This window comes from Gallus gallus, chromosome 5, assembly GCF_016699485.2.
Source record: "Gallus gallus isolate bGalGal1 chromosome 5, bGalGal1.mat.broiler.GRCg7b, whole genome shotgun sequence".
NCBI lineage: Eukaryota > Metazoa > Chordata > Aves > Galliformes > Phasianidae > Gallus > Gallus gallus.
The window spans coordinates 52,877,216-52,894,041 of record NC_052536.1 but is presented as its reverse complement, the minus strand read 5'-3'; the positions used below and the strand labels follow the sequence as shown (position 1 = coordinate 52,894,041).

At 36.5% G+C, this 16,826-nt stretch overlaps 1 protein-coding gene across 7 annotated transcripts in view; it reads right to left on the bottom strand.

Annotated features, from left to right (window-relative positions):
- Nucleotides 1–1,376: 1,376 nt before the first annotated feature.
- PPP2R5E (protein phosphatase 2 regulatory subunit B'epsilon) overlaps nt 1,377–16,826 on the bottom strand; it is a 73,085-nt gene continuing 57,635 nt past the window's right edge. For all 7 annotated transcript variants that reach the window (XM_015287890.4, XM_015287891.4, XM_046942448.1 and 4 more), the window contains 9 exons: nt 15,884–16,014; nt 15,739–15,798; nt 15,038–15,146; nt 14,009–14,062; nt 13,856–13,906; nt 12,960–13,079; nt 10,226–10,353; nt 7,887–7,988; nt 1,377–5,369 (listed from right to left, as the gene is read on the bottom strand). In XM_015287890.4, the coding sequence (XP_015143376.1) occupies nt 5,270–5,369; nt 7,887–7,988; nt 10,226–10,353; nt 12,960–13,079; nt 13,856–13,906; nt 14,009–14,062; nt 15,038–15,146; nt 15,739–15,798; nt 15,884–16,014 (855 nt within the window). In that variant the 3' untranslated portion in view covers nt 1,377–5,269. The remainder of the gene's footprint in view (nt 5,370–7,886; nt 7,989–10,225; nt 10,354–12,959; nt 13,080–13,855; nt 13,907–14,008; nt 14,063–15,037; nt 15,147–15,738; nt 15,799–15,883; nt 16,015–16,826) is intronic.

The following is a 16,826-nucleotide window of genomic DNA, read 5'->3' as shown; positions in this document are numbered from 1 at the left end:
CTGAAGGCCAACTTACTGCGTGTTCTGATCTTATTGTGCTTCTTTGAAAATACTTGCAATAAGGAAGCAAAGAGACAGAAGGAGGGTAAGTGATCCGAATATGGTCTTACAAGTACCTGAGAGATTTCTGATAATGAGCTCTGCTAACAAAGGCACGCAAGGTCCAACTGCTGAAAATGTAATTTGGAAAAAAGTCAAAATGGAAAGAAATCTAAAGAATGATGCTACTGGAATAACTCACCTAGGAAAAAGAACATTTCAGAATCGGTTTGATAAATATTGACCTAGCTTTATTGCTAAAGCTGCTCATCAGCACTACCCCTCACCTGGCTCTATCTTCAGTTCCCTCCAGAGGCTGCTTCCTTTGTAATTAACCATCTTAAACCTTCCTCCTCCCTTCCATAACGCAATGTGGAGCAGCGCAAGGACTGAAGCAGCAGAATGATGCTACAAACGTTACGTCTTGTTCCTTCACCAGCTGCAAAGTGTAAGGGTCAGATGGCTTACAAAGGACACAGTGTGGATCTAATGTCTGTCCTCTGTCTCCACTGCTCTTCACCTTCTTCACAGGCTTGGTTGTGTGCAGCACAAGGATGCTCATCATCATGAGAGGACCTTTAAAAAAAATATGTAATGAACACTAGGAGTCTGCACTGGCAATTCTGACAGAAACATGAGTTACCTCCTCTTCGGGTGTTCTTTTTCTTAGAGTACTATCCTTACGATCAGCACACAAGAATGGACAGCTGGTAGCTGGAAGCTCTCTGTTGAAAAGGTAGATGAAGTTTAGATGGGAGGAGGTAGGAAAAAAAAGCCAAGCACCTGGTAAACACTTCATTGCTTCTTTATTTAGATGCACCCACAGTACAGAGCCTCTTGAGCATGTGCATAAGAGGAAGATTACACATTTATAGCTGGGAGCACCATTGAGTTCGAGTTTGCTTGATACCATTTTTAAGAAAGTAACCTATTTCCAAAGAATGACATTTGAATCCAAGAGCTTAAGACCTGCTTGTACTTTATCCAGAGGTGGAAGGCATTGTTATTATTACTTTGATGTAAGTAGAAGACGTGTTCACAGTCTGGTTGGACCAGTCTTTATATTTTTATACGCACCTTTCAATATATAATATAAAAAATGTTTCATTCCCCCCCCCCCCCCCCTCCCGCCTACAAATAGTTAAATGCATCTAAATTTAAAAACAGTAATGGACCAGAGCATTCCTATGGGGAAAAATGAACTTCTGCTGCCCTCTCCTGCTTAAACAATGAAATGCTAAAATATTAAGATCTATGAATCTAATGCTAACTTTTAAACAAAAAGCATGACAGCTCATTCGCTATACTATAGTCAAAAATAGGCCAACAACAAGAAATGTATTGGTACTATTTATATTTGAAAACTCCTCATTTTACATGAGGTTATGAATACAACGTATTTACAGCAAGTGATCCAAATAACAAAAACATATATTCAGAGGTCATGGTAAGAAGTGTGTGCTTCTGTGGATGGGAAGCGACACTGGGATTAAAGTTTTCAATGAAAAATTAGTTCCACCCCATTTCAAGAGATCGTAGACTCTAAATGAAAAACTGGGCAATGCAAAATCTGCTGCACCTATTGACTAGGAAAACAAATTTGTGTCACACAATATAGCTGGTAAGGGAAGCAGATGAGCCAAAATAAAGTCACACGTCAATAAGAACATTCCTCAATCTTGCACTTCAACAGCTTTATCATCTTTTAGGGGAACTGCTTTGTGAGGACAGCCACACGATCAAGAGAAAATGCCATCTTTGCTTTTAAAGACAGAACTACAGCCAACTCATTTTGGTTTTATTTGGGGGGAGAAAAATCCGTTCAGTTCTTTCCCTCTCCTCACAAAACAACACAGAGGTTTTTAAAGCTCCTAATATATTTTCCTTTCCTTACAGTACGAGAGCCTGAGGCTGTACTTACACATATATAACGTACACACAGCTGCTGCTTTTCTTGCTCAAGCAATTCTTGGCTCCAACAGCCTTGCTTTTTTCCATATATAGGAGGAGATAAAAAATAAATTAAACCCTTTTATTTATGCTAAGAAAACCAAGATTAAATGTACTAATGAAAGATCCAATGGCATTAGAATACTTTTATTTAAAGCATTCCAACCTTTGGAAGAGAGACAAAAAACACTCAAAAGCCATGAAAGGAAAACAATAAGGGAGACTTGCAAGATGAAAAAAGCAATATGTGCTCAATTTGAAGTATATGAGAGGAACTTTACTTTTACAGTCGTTATATCCCCATGACCTGATGCAATGCCCTTGTATTGAAAATGCAGTTCTTTCCTTTTAGCAGACAGCATTCAATCCTTTCTCCTGAAACCAATATGGCACAGGACACGAGACATCACCCAACCACTGCTCTAGGAGCAGCTAATAACAACATTTACACAAATAAAGGTAGTTTCTGGAACTCAACAAGCAAATGAAAGCACAATTAAATAGATGCACTGATCACACTTGGGCCCATTCGCTGCCTTCTTCTTTGCCTAAAACTCCAATTGATCCCAAAGGGAGCTCTGTACAGTGGTAGAATATCGCATATGGGTTGCAGCAAACAGCGGACCCCAGGGGTACAGTCGGGTCATTGTGGCAAGTGCTTCTTCGCATACACCACAAAGTGCAACCTGGGGTCTCATCAGCCTTTTAGAGTCTCGTGACTAATAGCACATCGTCCCATTCCATTCAGAGAAACATTCCTTCTTGGAAGTGATAAATCATCTACAAACTTTAGACACTCCCCGCTATCCCCACATCAGAGGTAATAAAATATTGCAACCCATCAGGTTCTCATCAGTTGTGTATGATCAATACCAGAAGGTCATGTCAAAACCATAAAGTTATGAACAAACAACACTCACCTAAACTCTAAGTACAGGACAAGGTGCTTTTTCTAATTTCACATCGTTCTGCTTTACTCCACCAGGTGGAAAATTTCTTTTTTTTAATTTCCACTATATCTCAATTTTTCACAATCAAACAGTCTTTAAGCATGATTCAATCCATCCTCTTGTAAATCGTGATAATTTCACATAGAAATAAATATTTCTTTTGTAACAGAAATAAAAGACTGTCAAAAGCAACGGGCTAAGGGACGTGATTTGTTATAAATTTATTTCATCTCCAGCATCTCAGCTTGCACCTTTGCTTCAGCACTTTAAAATAAAATGTTTCAACTATGACAGTAACTGTCTAATTTACACTGTGTCCCAGCCAGTGTTCTTAGAAGCTCGTTAATCCCATTAAACCATGTTGTGTTGGGTGTTGCATATGACTAGATCCACCTTTTTGTTTCCTGTCCCAGAATTAACAGTGCCAAGTTTTTACAAAACTGTTGAGTTTACAACATTTGTGTGTGCAGACCCAGGAGTACAAACTGTGACCTGATAATCCTGAAACAGTCAGTAGTCAAGGAGGGAATTCTTTTTTTTTTTTTTTTTTTTTTTTCTTTTTTCCTCTTTTCTGTGCCTGGAAACAAGAAAGCTTCAAATCCTACTGTATACTTAAATGGTAGGAAGAAAAATATACAAGCATGTATTTATACTGTATTTCTATCAATGGCAACAGGTCATAAATTCATGTTTGCAACTATCACAAAGACTCATGAACACCAATTCAGTTTTATACTGTAAATACTGCTGGATTGATGGTTTAGGATTATCAATTCACTGTTGTCATATGACCATAACAGTTCAAAAGCATCCTGGAGTAAAATCCCGAAACACATACCTTTCGGTATATAATAATGCAACTGCATTAGCTAAATATTTACTGTACATAAGTTTTATCAGCATTTTACCTACCAAAGATGTAAATTCCACTTTCAAATACAAAGCAGATAGCCAATAATGTATACTTATAATACAGCCCTCTTCTTTATTATTTTTTTCTTGTTTTTGTTTTTTTTTTCTTTTGTTTTAAACAATTTGGTCACAATGCACCTTTGATATAAAAGCTTTATTATTAATACTCAGAACATTAGGATTTCCAGAATTTTTTTTTCAGTAGCATTTGTAGAACCACTTTTGGTAACAAATACAGTAGTTAGGAATGAGCATCCAGATGAGAATGCAGAAGTATATTATCCAGAATCCTTTCCAGCTAAGACCATAGGGCTGGTACTGTGATGAGTAATAGTACTAGAACCACAAAAACACTATAGTATGTTTCTTAGAGGCTACATCCTCTTTTGCTGGAACACTTTATAAATACATATTAAAAAGTAAGGCAACAACTCCAAACAGTCCAAACTGCTATCTCAACTCATTTCCCAATTAGATCCATGACCACTGGAGATCAATTTCATGCTTGCACTGTTTAGCGTTTGTCTTTATTCTTTCAAAATGGTCCAATAAAAACATACTGTAGTAATTTAGGAATTAGTATTTCTAAAACAGCTCTGGTATGTGTGTCCAATGCCATAACACTAATACTGGTTAGGTACTGAAATCTAGGGTGTTACCACCGTCCATTTTTCAAGGATTGTGGACACTAATTTGGATTTGCAATAAATAGGTGCATGAATCCAAAGCTCCCTTTCCTACTATGTTTATCACCTACTTGTTTTTTTAGCTCCTAATGTTCAAATTAAAGCACCAGAGACAGACTGGTACTAAAAAATGCTCACACCAGTAAACAAAACTTTTATTCAGGACCTATGTTTTTTTTTTCTTTCATGGTCCTGATCTGAATGGACATTCAACTTATGAAGATGTGCAAAAGGAAAGAAAAAAAGAGTCAAATTACAGTAAAGTTATCCAGAGAAGGAGGATGTTACACAAACTCATAAGGAAATGACAGTCTTTTTTCTCTTTTACTATAAATACACTTAACAGTTTAGCAGAAAGACAAGCTAAATTTTAAGATTGTTCACATTTGAAAGTTGTATTATACTCTCTGCTAACGATAAATAAGGAACAGGTCCTGACAATGAAATCTGACATTGCAATTTTCATCAACAGATCTTTGAAGACTGGTTTTAAAGAAGGGTTAAAACAATGATTATGTTTGCAAAGTTCTGAGAAGTCCATCTGCTGTCCAAACTTTGGATTAAAGTCCTTATTTTTTCCTTTACTTAGAGACAGGTATATACAGTGCTGTTGTAATAATGAAACAAATGTGAAATCTACTGTAAAGTTGCACAATACAGAAAACTGTTGCTCCATCTTCTACTACATAAATGTGTGACTTCACAGGTTAATAATGCTGTTTTGTTTTTTTGTTAAGTTGGAATTATTCCATCACGTCTGAGACCTCTCTTTAATTCCAAATCCTCCAGTTTTTTCCACAGTTCTTCACGTTCTTTTTCTTTCTTCTTCTCACTGACAGATGAAACAAAACAAAGAGTCAGTAGACGAAAATAACTATTTATGCAAAAAAAAATGACATTAATTAGCAGTACTAACTTTATTCAACATATTTGCAACTCCTAAGTATACTTGTGTTTTTTTAACTTATTATTATTTTCTTTTTTGCTTTTAATCACCTACCTAAATAAAAAGTATTAGGATAAAACATGCGTGCTATTCTGTAAAGGAGAATTAAAAAAATGGGGACTTCTATTATGGACCAAATATTATTAGTGCTAATCTGCATTTTGTTATTTTCATGTTTCTTTATTTAGGGCTTTCATATACCTCAGCAAAGGGAAAGTTCAGACACAAGATGTATCTTTTAGTCAGTGCTTTACTTTTTTTCCTTACCAAATTCTATGTAGTATTTTCTTTAACAACAGCCTTTAATGGCTGTTTTTATAAAATTAAACAGCTAAGCTAATATTTGCTTTACCTGCATTATTTGCTTTCTAAATTCCCTATTTCTGCTGTAGCTTATTTTGAATACATTTCCCTGTATTTCAAGATGCAAAATGCATCCCATTTCTATTACATCACCCTGCACGTTCAGATGAAGTGAAAAGCTAACAATAATAGATATAGATTCTCTATCTGTCAGATTACAGAATTCTTAAGGATATTTCAGTGGATCAGAAATACTATTCCTACATATCTTAATTCAGCTGCAATGTCAACATCTGGTTGTAGTATTTTCAACATACAAAAAAAGAAAAGCAACTTTTATCTAAGTCCCTGAAAATCAGTTAAAATAAAATAGAGCCCACTGTCTCTAAAACATAGTATCACAAGAATAAATGAAATAGCCTGACATTTTCAGGCTGTTTACCAGACATTTATTATTCTATCATTATTAAATAAATGTCTGTTTAGTAAAAGGCTCTGAAATGATGATAACCTCATTCAACTTACCTATCTGACTTAGCACAGTCATTAATACCAAACATCTCTCTCTTCAAGATTTTAGTATTAAGGATATGTTTTTTAAATGCTGTTTTATTAATACAATTAAGATTTTCTCTAAACATTTTTTTTTTCTTTAAACATCCTTAATTAATTATCCCTGTTTACACATGCAGTTATTTACATGCTTGAAAATTATGTTTAGTTATCCAGACATGGAACATACTACACCGGTGTCCCATTCTGTTAAGAGCTGAGTTCCTCATCTTAAGATGCAAAGTGCAGATGACACTGATTTAAGTCACTGAGAATCAAGTTCACTTGAAAATGTCTGGATTAGATTACCAGTCCTGAGATTCTCAGCCTCTTCTGCTAGAAAGCCACATGGTACTGTCTCAGCTGTTCTAGCAGCTTGAACCTTATTTATTATTGACTACCTAGAATTCATATGTGTCTCAGCTCACAGATCTGAGTCTTTAAATTTAAAATGCTTTATTAGTTAACCTGTTAACAGTGGATTTTTCATGTAAAGAACTTCTTATGTTATAGCAATGAAGCATAACAAACAACAGCATGAATCCAGACATGCAATTCAAAAGCTATGGCCTCCAAGAGACTTTAGAGACTACTAACATAGCAAGTTTTTATGACTTCCAGAACCCTTTCCTTTGCCTGTGGGAACTCCAAGTCACACAAAAGTTCAGAATTCCTGAACTTTTTCTTCTTCTTCTTTTTTTTTTTCTTAACCTGCTACTTTGGATAGGCTAAATCTCTTGAGAAAAGAAACTGCACAATAATTGGAAAATGAAGGAGCATAGGAAAATACACAAATTGCATATAGCTGGGTTGGAACAAATGAATGGTGTACCTAATGGATTGCAAAGAGTCAGATCGAGCAAGGCTTCTGATTAAGAATCAAAAGAGTTGAAAGATGTCTCTGAGCTTTAAGACAACATCTAGTCTATAAGCATTGATTTGGAAAATCAAATCATGAGGATTTTCCTCATGTCTCTTTTCCAAACCTCATTTTGTTATAAAAATCTTTAAGCAAAGTGGTATCTTTAAACACTTGTTTTCTTTTATCATTGAAAAGCTTCACAGAAGCAAAGAATGGCTGAGGTCAGATGGGGCCTCCGGAGGTCACTGATTTATCCCCTCAAGTAGGGCCACCCACAGCAATTTGCGCAGGACCACGTCCAGGCAGCTTCTGAACATCTCCAAGCATGGAGACTCCACAACCACTCTGGGCAATGTGCTCCGTTGCCCACAGAGTTAAGAAGTGCTTCCTGATGTTTACATGGAAATAACCTTGATACATCTAATTCTTTTGGAATACAGTGTCAAAGGGAGTTTCCTGAGACTTCCAAAGCTACGTAACAAGTACTATGTTTTGTAAGGGGTAAAGATCAACTTAATATATTACATTCTCTTATAACTTGCAAACAGTAAGCTAAAGTGGACACAGGGAAAAATATAGGCATTGTGTAAATTGTGTATGAGATTTTGCAATTGCAGCTGAGCGCAAAGGAAAATCTAAACAGCACTCCTTATGCACAGCTGACAAAAAAAGCTTTAAAAAGTTACCGCTGACGATCTGACTTGTAAGTGGCTGTCAGCTCATCAAACATGGTGCTGTTCATTTCCATAAATGCCTTCAACACATTGTAGACTAAAGCCACAATAGCCCTGTGGAACATTAAAATAGAAGAAAGAAGTTTATTAGTTTCAGATGAAATCAAACAGGAAAACTATCTTCTCTTACCAGCATTTCTGTGACCAAATCTGCTCTTGCAAGTATGCTAATTTTTATTTCAATGAAACTACTTGACGAACACCTTTAAAGGTATGAATCAGCTCTTGATAACTCTAATAACTACTTACATGAAGCAAAGCAAACCTCTAGGGTAAAACGTAACAACAGAAAGCTGTTAGAAATAACGACAGACTCCTCCCTCATGATGTTGAACAATTCTGAATGCAACTCCAGGGATTAAAATCATCAATGCTTGCAGAAGTACCAGAATTGAAACAAAAAAGGGTATGACTCATATTTCCTTACAATTCTTCCATCAAGCTGAACAATCCATGCCTCTATACAAAATACAAGGCTTTATTTCAAAAGTGCTGTCCTTGTATCATTACATTTCATATTCACCTTCACTTTGGTGCATTAAAAAAAAAATTATTTAAAAAAAAAAAAACAAAAAACAAAAAAAAAACCACCACCACAAGTGCTACGGATGAGATGCTGCCATATCTATGCAAAGCAGTATATAGTGTATGAATAAACCTCTGCTGCCTCTGCTTATTGCTGTAACACACAAGTCAAAACACCACTGCTCATTTTGATTCCAGTTGCTTAACCGAATAAAACAGGACCTGTTCATACAGAAAGAAATTATGTACAATGCTAGTAATTTCAAAAAGGCTTCAAAGACATTCTGTCACACAAAGATGACCTAAAATATGACAGTATTTCCAAAGTAACAGGGGTTTGCTATTAGTCTCATTTATCTAGAGTTCAAATTTCCTCTCTGGCAGAGAAATAACCCAACAAAGCAATAGAGGAGAAGGGAAAGAAACAAATCTAAAAAACATTTAAAAATTTGAACAGATTATTAATCAAGAGATCCTGATTCCTGATCCAATGCTACAGGTGTCGTATTCAGACACATGGCTGCTTATAAAACAGCTCTTCAGCCAGCATGAACACCACAAGTGCTAGGAATATTTGGAGCTAAACTATATAGCAAACGTGACATCTCCACATTCTCCTGTCTACCATTCACATCTATTCAATAAACTATAATTTTTGCTGTCCTCAGTTACTAATGTTCTAATACACATAAAGACTCCTAAAATACCTTCTTTATTTAACAAGTTCCTTAATCTGGTTTGCCTGCTAATGGTACAACATTCCTGTAGGTATGTATGAACAGTCTGAGAAATGAAAGACTAGCATGTTCTCATTACTTGAAGCATCCTAGTATGTAGTACAAAAGACTGGACAGAGTGCTGGAAGGTTTGAGACCTTCAGTGCAGTAGCATGCCACTTAAAATGTCTTCCTGTAACCAGCCTTTACCGTGGAAGGTTTCCAGTAGCATTAGATATGTGATGAAAGCACACAAACTCCAGGGTTTGGAAGTGGTAGAACAAAGAGCAATGTTTTAAAAGATGAAATAGTTTACAAATGCTTTACAGTGAGATCTTAGCAAAGTAACTGGGATCCAAGCACAGTACAGCTCATTAAAAATACCAGGTTTACTAAACAGTAATCTGTTTGGCTTAAAAAACATTTCAACCCTAGTATAGAATAAACGACATCTAACTGTAACAGTGTTTTTCATTACACTACTAGGAAATTTTGTTTGAAAACAAGAAAGCAAAATATCAATAGGAAGCCACTAATCTGTGCACAGTAGAGATGTATGTAAATAAATTTAGGAAAAAAAAAAAAAACAACTCTACCTAAGAAATAACTGATGTTTATATGCCCATAAATATTTAGAAAAATGCTGGTACCAGAGGGAACAGAACCATCCATGATACATCTACAAGCTTTATTAATGCCAAGCCATATTATTCTAGACAACACATTTACCAGCTGTTTATGAGAAATGCTTGATGAGCAACGCTTTTTCTTCAATAACAATATAACACCTAATTTTTCTTTCTTTTAACTTAGGAGAAGGTTTATTTTTATCCCCTGAGGTACTGATTTTCATACACATACCAGATAATTAATATCATTTTGAGCCAAGCTCAAGCATGGTCTAATTTATATTGGCATTAACAGAGCTGCACCTGGTCATGTCAGCTTTGAATCTGGGTATCTCCTATTCTGACATTCTTCAGCACACACTTCCTAAATTGATCAGTAGTTTGACAAGAGGCAATTTTAAATTTAATTGCAAGAACTTACGGATTCCAGTGCTCTTTAGAAATCCTATAAAGGCTGGAAAACATGATGGGAAGTATGACATTTGAATTCTCCTCTATCAAACTCATGATGTATTCATTATTCCAATAGTACAGTGCTCTTTCAGCCACCTTTGAGTCAAAGGAATAAAATATTAACAGGAATTCATATACTTGTATTTTTTCCTAATATTCTGAAGCAAAAACAAACCACAGAAATTTCATTAAAATGAATCAACTCTGGAATTAAGACTCTATTTTTATCAGTAATATAATCTGTATTAATGAAATTGAATTTTTATATTGTAATTCAGATCCCACAGTATCTACCCTCTGTTACTCCTGAACAATATGTTGAGAATCAATATAGACCAAGTGCGGATAATACAATACTGCAGCTTTGGAAGTGAATGGACAGTGGAACAACTTTTCCATCTCCTCTTTCCCTCCTCCTTTGATTTTGCAGATGGAAGGATCAGACCAGCACTAGCATACAGGACGAAGGAAACTGGGTAATGTCCAGTAGCTGGGCTAAATATGGAAGGTGACATCTTAAACATGGGCAAGGTGCTAATTACAATAATCATTATGAGGGGCCAGTTGGGAACTAGGAGAGAAAACACTTATCTACATTGTACTAAAAACAGATGTAGTCCAGGAAAGAGCCTATAACAGTTGTATCACAGAATCACAGGGGTTGGAATGGACACCTGAATATCCCCCAGTCCAACCCCCTGCTAAAGCAGGTTCCTATAACAGTTGCACAGGAAAGCGTCCAGGCAGGTTTTGAGTATGTCCAGAAAAGGGGACTCTACTATCTCCCTGAGAAATTTGTTCCAATGCTCTGTCACCCTCTTAGTAAAGAAGTTCTTCTTCATGTTCATACAGAACTTCCTATTTTCTAGATTTCCTTCATTGCCCCTTGTCCTGTCACCAGGCAAGACTGAAAAGTGCCTGGCCCCATTCTGTTGATGCCCACCCTTTCATAAGCCTTGATAAGATCCCCTCTCAGTCTCTTCCAGGCTGAACAGCCCCAAGTCTCGCAGCCTATCCTCATAAGGGACATGTTCCAGACCCCTAATCATCTTAGTAATCCTCCACTGCTGGACTCTCTCCAGCAGTTCCCTTTCCTGAACACAGGAGCCCACAGCTGGACACCATACGCCAGATGAGGCTTCAGTAGGGCAGAATAAAGGGGGAGAACAACCTCCCTCGACCTGCTGGCCATGCACTTCTTAATGTACCCCAGGACACCATTGGCCTTCTTGGTCGCAAGGGCACACTGCTGGCTCATGGCCAACCAGGACAGAGAAAGAAAGAGATCCTTTCCAGCAGATAAGCCCCTAATTAGTACTGGTTTGAGCGATTATTTCTCCCCAGGTGTAGACTCTACACTTCCCCTTGTTGAACCTTGTAAGGTTCCCATCCATCCAACAATCCAGCATGTCCAGGTCTCACGTGAATGGCAGAATAGCCTTCTGGTATGCCAGTCACTCCTCCCAGCTTTGCTTAATCAGCAAACTTGCTGAGGGTGCACTCTATTTCTTCTTTCCCTATCCACCTCACTGTGCACTCATCCAGCCCACACTTCCTAAGCTTACCTATTTGGATGTCATGGGGGACAGTGTCATAAGGCTTGCTGAAGTAAAGTTACACATCCACTGCTCTCTCATCTACTCAGCCAGTCATGACATCACAGAAGGCTACCATGTTGGTCAAGCATGATTTCTCCTTTGGTGAGCTCTTTCTGGCTACTCCTGATAACCTTCTTCTACTTGCTTGGAGATAACCTTTAGAATAAGTTGTTCCATTGCCTTTCCAGGGACAGAGGAGAGGTTGATTGGCCTGTAGTTTCCCAGGCCCTCCTTCTCCTTACTGCATTTTCTGAAGACTAGAGTGACACTGGCTTTCCTCCAGTCTGCTAGCAGCTCTCCAGTTCTCAATGGCCTTGCACAGATGATAGTGGAGTGGTTTGGCAATCACTTCTACCAGCTCCCTCAGTACTTGGTAGGTGCATCCCATTAAGGCCTGGGGAACTTTGTAAGCTTATTTTGTCTAGATGATCTCTAACCAGATCCTCCTCGACCAAGTGGAAGTCTTCCTTTCTCCATGCTCTTTCTTTTACCTCTAGGGTCTGGGATTCCTGAGAGTCAGTCTTAGCATTAAAGAATGAAGCAAATAATCTACCTGCTTTTATGCTAGGATAGGTCACATAGCTCAATATGTAGATGATATAGGCCATGAATCCTAACTCCTCTTCACATATGATTAAATTTAATTCCTATTCATCCCCCTTCTTCCCATAACGCAAGAAAGAAAGTGGTCTATAGGACCTATCACCTGTAACTAGAGATCTCCTTAGAGAAGGCAGGAGGTAGGAGAACAAGAATGCTGCAAAGTGCTGCACTAAAAAAGGGAGCAAATAAATCCTATTGGGCCTACCAATCTGAAGGCCATACAATCAGTATCTATCACCTACAGCTATAAGGGCTCAAAGTCAGTTTGGACACAGTTTAAATCCTTATGTAGCTCCAACTGCAAGTTCTGTGATGTAACCCTCAAATATACTTCATCACGGAGCTCAGAACTGAACTTCTACTGCAACAGTTTTCCACAGGAATCCAGAAGACAAGTATTTAAAATCACAGAACAAGAAAATGGTATCTACATTTGAAGAGGTGTTATGCTAGAAATCGAGACTATACATTCCTAAACAAACAATCATCTTCACCACTGACCTGAAAATGAGGGCTAGAGACACACTTGGCAATTTGTTTAAACAAGGGTTCCTGGATTTTGACAAATTGGGATGGTTCAATTACATCCAAGATTTCCTCCAGCTCTCCTAGGAACATGACCTACAGACAAGGAAGGAAGCATTGAATTCAAAATCTCTGAATAATCTTCATCAGTAAAATGCTGCATACTTCTTCTCTGGGGAAAAATGTAAGCTCATCAAGACTTGTTCAAAAAAACATGAGAACTTCTGAATCTAGTATCATAAAAAGATACTGAAGTGTGCAAATGCTGTATTTAAAGTAGTCCATTAAAACAAACTTCAGAACTGCACCAGGATATGCATGCTGAAAATGTAGCCTCATACAAAGACTCTGACTAGAAAATCTTCGTATCTGGTAAGTAAGGAGAGCCACATAACATAATTTTATCTCCTATTTTAAAGTAAGACTCAAAATAACAGTTTCTCTGTGTCACAAAATCTCAGGAAATCTCAGATTTGCATTAAGAATTTTAAACAAATATGCAAATGTTTAACAGCATCTTTTACCAGTTTGAAAATAGTATGTTACTTAACAAACATAAAAAAATTCCAAATCAAACAGAAATTTTTAAATGAGTCCTCAATATATTTATTTTCTCCTTTCTAAATCAAAATGTGCGTAAAAGCTAGAGCTTAATTTGTGAGTAGAAACTACAGCTATCAGAAGCTTTTCTCTTCATAGTCAAAACTGTCCAGAAAACAAACAAACAAACAAACACATCAGCTACAGGAATTAATACCAAGATCCAACACAGCATGTACAAACTGTCTGGAGATACCTAAATATTCCCTGCATATTATACTGCAGAGTAAACTAACTCTTACATTTTTGGTTAACACTAGCAACTCATTTACCTCTTTCTGACTGCAGGTTTTCGGCCAGAATTTCATTAAGCCTCTGATGACCTAAATTGGAAGAGAAAGAAGTTCGATTTTTTTTTTTTTTTTAACCTTCCTCACAACAGGATAAGCTGTTTATCATGGAAAAAAAATATGAAAAATATTTACTGGTTCTGTGAGTGAGGGGTCTTTCTCCAGAAACTGTACTATGCAATATGCCAGCTGTGAAGAGGTAAAGATTTAAGAAAATAAAGTTAGAACATTATAATGAAATCACAGACAAACATTAAAAAAGAACAAGAAGAGACTTAAGGCAAGATGCTGCATAGCTTTCTCAAAAATCAGTCAAATATTTAAACTGAGATGCACAGTTTGTACTGTGCAAATCGATCTAAATTCAAGTTAATAGGAAACAATAAAGAAAGAAAACATTACAAAAATGTTCACATGACAAATTACCACATACAATTAAAAATCAGAGCAACCTGGAATTCCAAACATAGTGATACAATGTTTATAAGATTTTGTTAATCTCTGAAATTGCTTCTTTTTACATGTTTTGTATATTGGTAAAATTGTGAAAACTCACAAGATGAGCTGGCACAGCTAAAACCCTGAGTAACATTTAGCAAGCGTGGCTTTGAAGGTATAAGAAAGATTGCACTATCAGAAGATCAGACAGAAAGGGAGCAGGTATCACTAATCATAGGAAAAATGTCATCATGACAGCTGAATGTATGACAAGACATTCAAAAACATGGTATAAAGTCAGTAATGGAACACAAAGATCATGCAAGAGCGAGGGTGTTAGTATTCAGAAAGTTGCCAGAGTGAAGAAGAGCCTAGAGAGCACAAGACTAAGGAAACTTGAGCATCCTCTTGGGACACAGAAAGAGGATTACAGAATGGGAAAGGCAGCCTTGTGAGAATGAAGAAAGAACAGAAAGGAAAACCTAAAGAGAGTTTAACTACAAAAGTTTAAAATATTACAGACATAGGTTACGTTTTTAATTATCTAATCAGAATAAAAGGTATTTGTCTTTAAAAAAAATGCAGCAATTGAATAAGAAAATCTGCATTTTCCCACATTACAAAACTTTTCCCCCCACCTTTTATGTACCAGGCAATTAAATTTCCAAAGTAACTAAAAAAATTATAGAATTCTAACTGAGCAGAAAATACTTTTGTAACTTCTACCTGTGCATGGAAGAGTGATAAACTCCTGACAGTATGTAAAGGAATCAGCACCTTCACCAGAAACTGTTTATGCTCTGCCTTAAGAGGTAAAGCAAAACCATTGATAATACTAGAAATTAGAAGAGAAGTATTTGTTAGTGTTATCATCACAGAAAACATTCCTGAGGTCTGAACAAGAACTTTCTACATTAAAATCATTTAGGAGCCAGCACCTGTATTGGGCTCAAGTTATTTGTAAACAGATGCTGAAATTTGCTCTCCTTTATACTAGCAGTTTAGTACATATGTAGGTAATAATTCAGCTCCAATCTACAAATCATCATATAAACAACTGCACAAACCTTCTAACAAACAGATAAGAACTTGTCTACATAATCTGCAAATTCTTTGGTAATTAAGTTACTATAATTAGGTTTACTTAAGATATTCACACTGCTAATGTACTTTAAAAACATATGCAGTGCATAAGGAAGAAGTTTAACACACACACACAAAATCAATCCAACACTTTCGCCTGTAACTTGCATCCACGTATGAACTCTTGGCAAAGATAGGAGAGAGATTTGCACATGGGCTTAAAGATGAGCATGTGCACACATCTCTTTCAAAATCAGGGTTTATAGCAATACTTTCTCTAAGTCTGACATTACTCTGACCTGTCCAAAAGGGAAGCTTGATATTGGTAATGAATGCTCATTTACCTTCCTAAAATTTCCAACAGCTCAGCTACGCCATTGAAGTGTTCAGTTTCATAAACAAATCTAAAAAAAGAAAAAGTTAAATATAAGTAATGTATCAGCTTACTACAATATTTATATGAGAAAAGTATTTTCTCCCACAGCTTACCGTAGAAAAATATTATTAATCTGTTTTCGGATAAATGCTCTAAGACCCAGAAACTTGCCATAAATTCTGTGCAAGACTGTTTTTAAGTAGTCCCGTTCTCGTGGGTCTTCGCTATCAAACAGCTCCAACAACTGTGTTTAAAGAAAAAAAGATGTTATACTGTAGATAAACTTTACATTTGACTAGTATGGCACACAGAATTCCATATGGCAGTTCAATTGCAGTAGGTGCATGTAAGGACACAGTATCTATATTACCCAAGGTACACAAATACAGTTATTAAAACAAAATAATTGCAAGCCCCTGTACATCACCACAAATGCTACTTAAGGTATTCACCTTAACTTCCAGCATAAGCATTTAGAAATCTTCAGAGAAGACATTTTTATCAACTGGCTCCCAAATGCTGCCTTCTTCTTCCTCCTCCCTCTCCCCTCAAAAAATAAAAATGCTGTCACATCTACAAAATAAGACACTACTTCTTACCACTCTCATTTTCTCACTCTGAATTAACAGACCTTCATTTTAATTGCATAAGTTTGCATCAAGGTCACATATTCTAAATGATTTTCATTTATAATACTAGGTCCTGAGCCTTTCTAGAGATCGCATGGCTTTCAGATTGTGGACTCAACAGTGCAAATCAAAGAATCAGTCAGGACTGAGCAAAATGTAAACTGCAAATATTCAGCTTAAAAAAAAAAAAAAAAGGAAAAAAATAAAGATTTATTTACTTAGAAACTGCTAAATCAGATTTTAAAACAGCAAAATAATTTGTGGTTCTCAGTCAAAAGAGAAGACTACACAGTGTGTTGTACTGTACAAAATCTATCCCAAAATACTGCTCTCTGAAGTTTCCTCTAAGAACCAAGGTATGAGCAGCAAGAATAGCAGTCTCACTTCTTCAATCTATTCCCCTACCACAAATGTATGAGTTTCACCC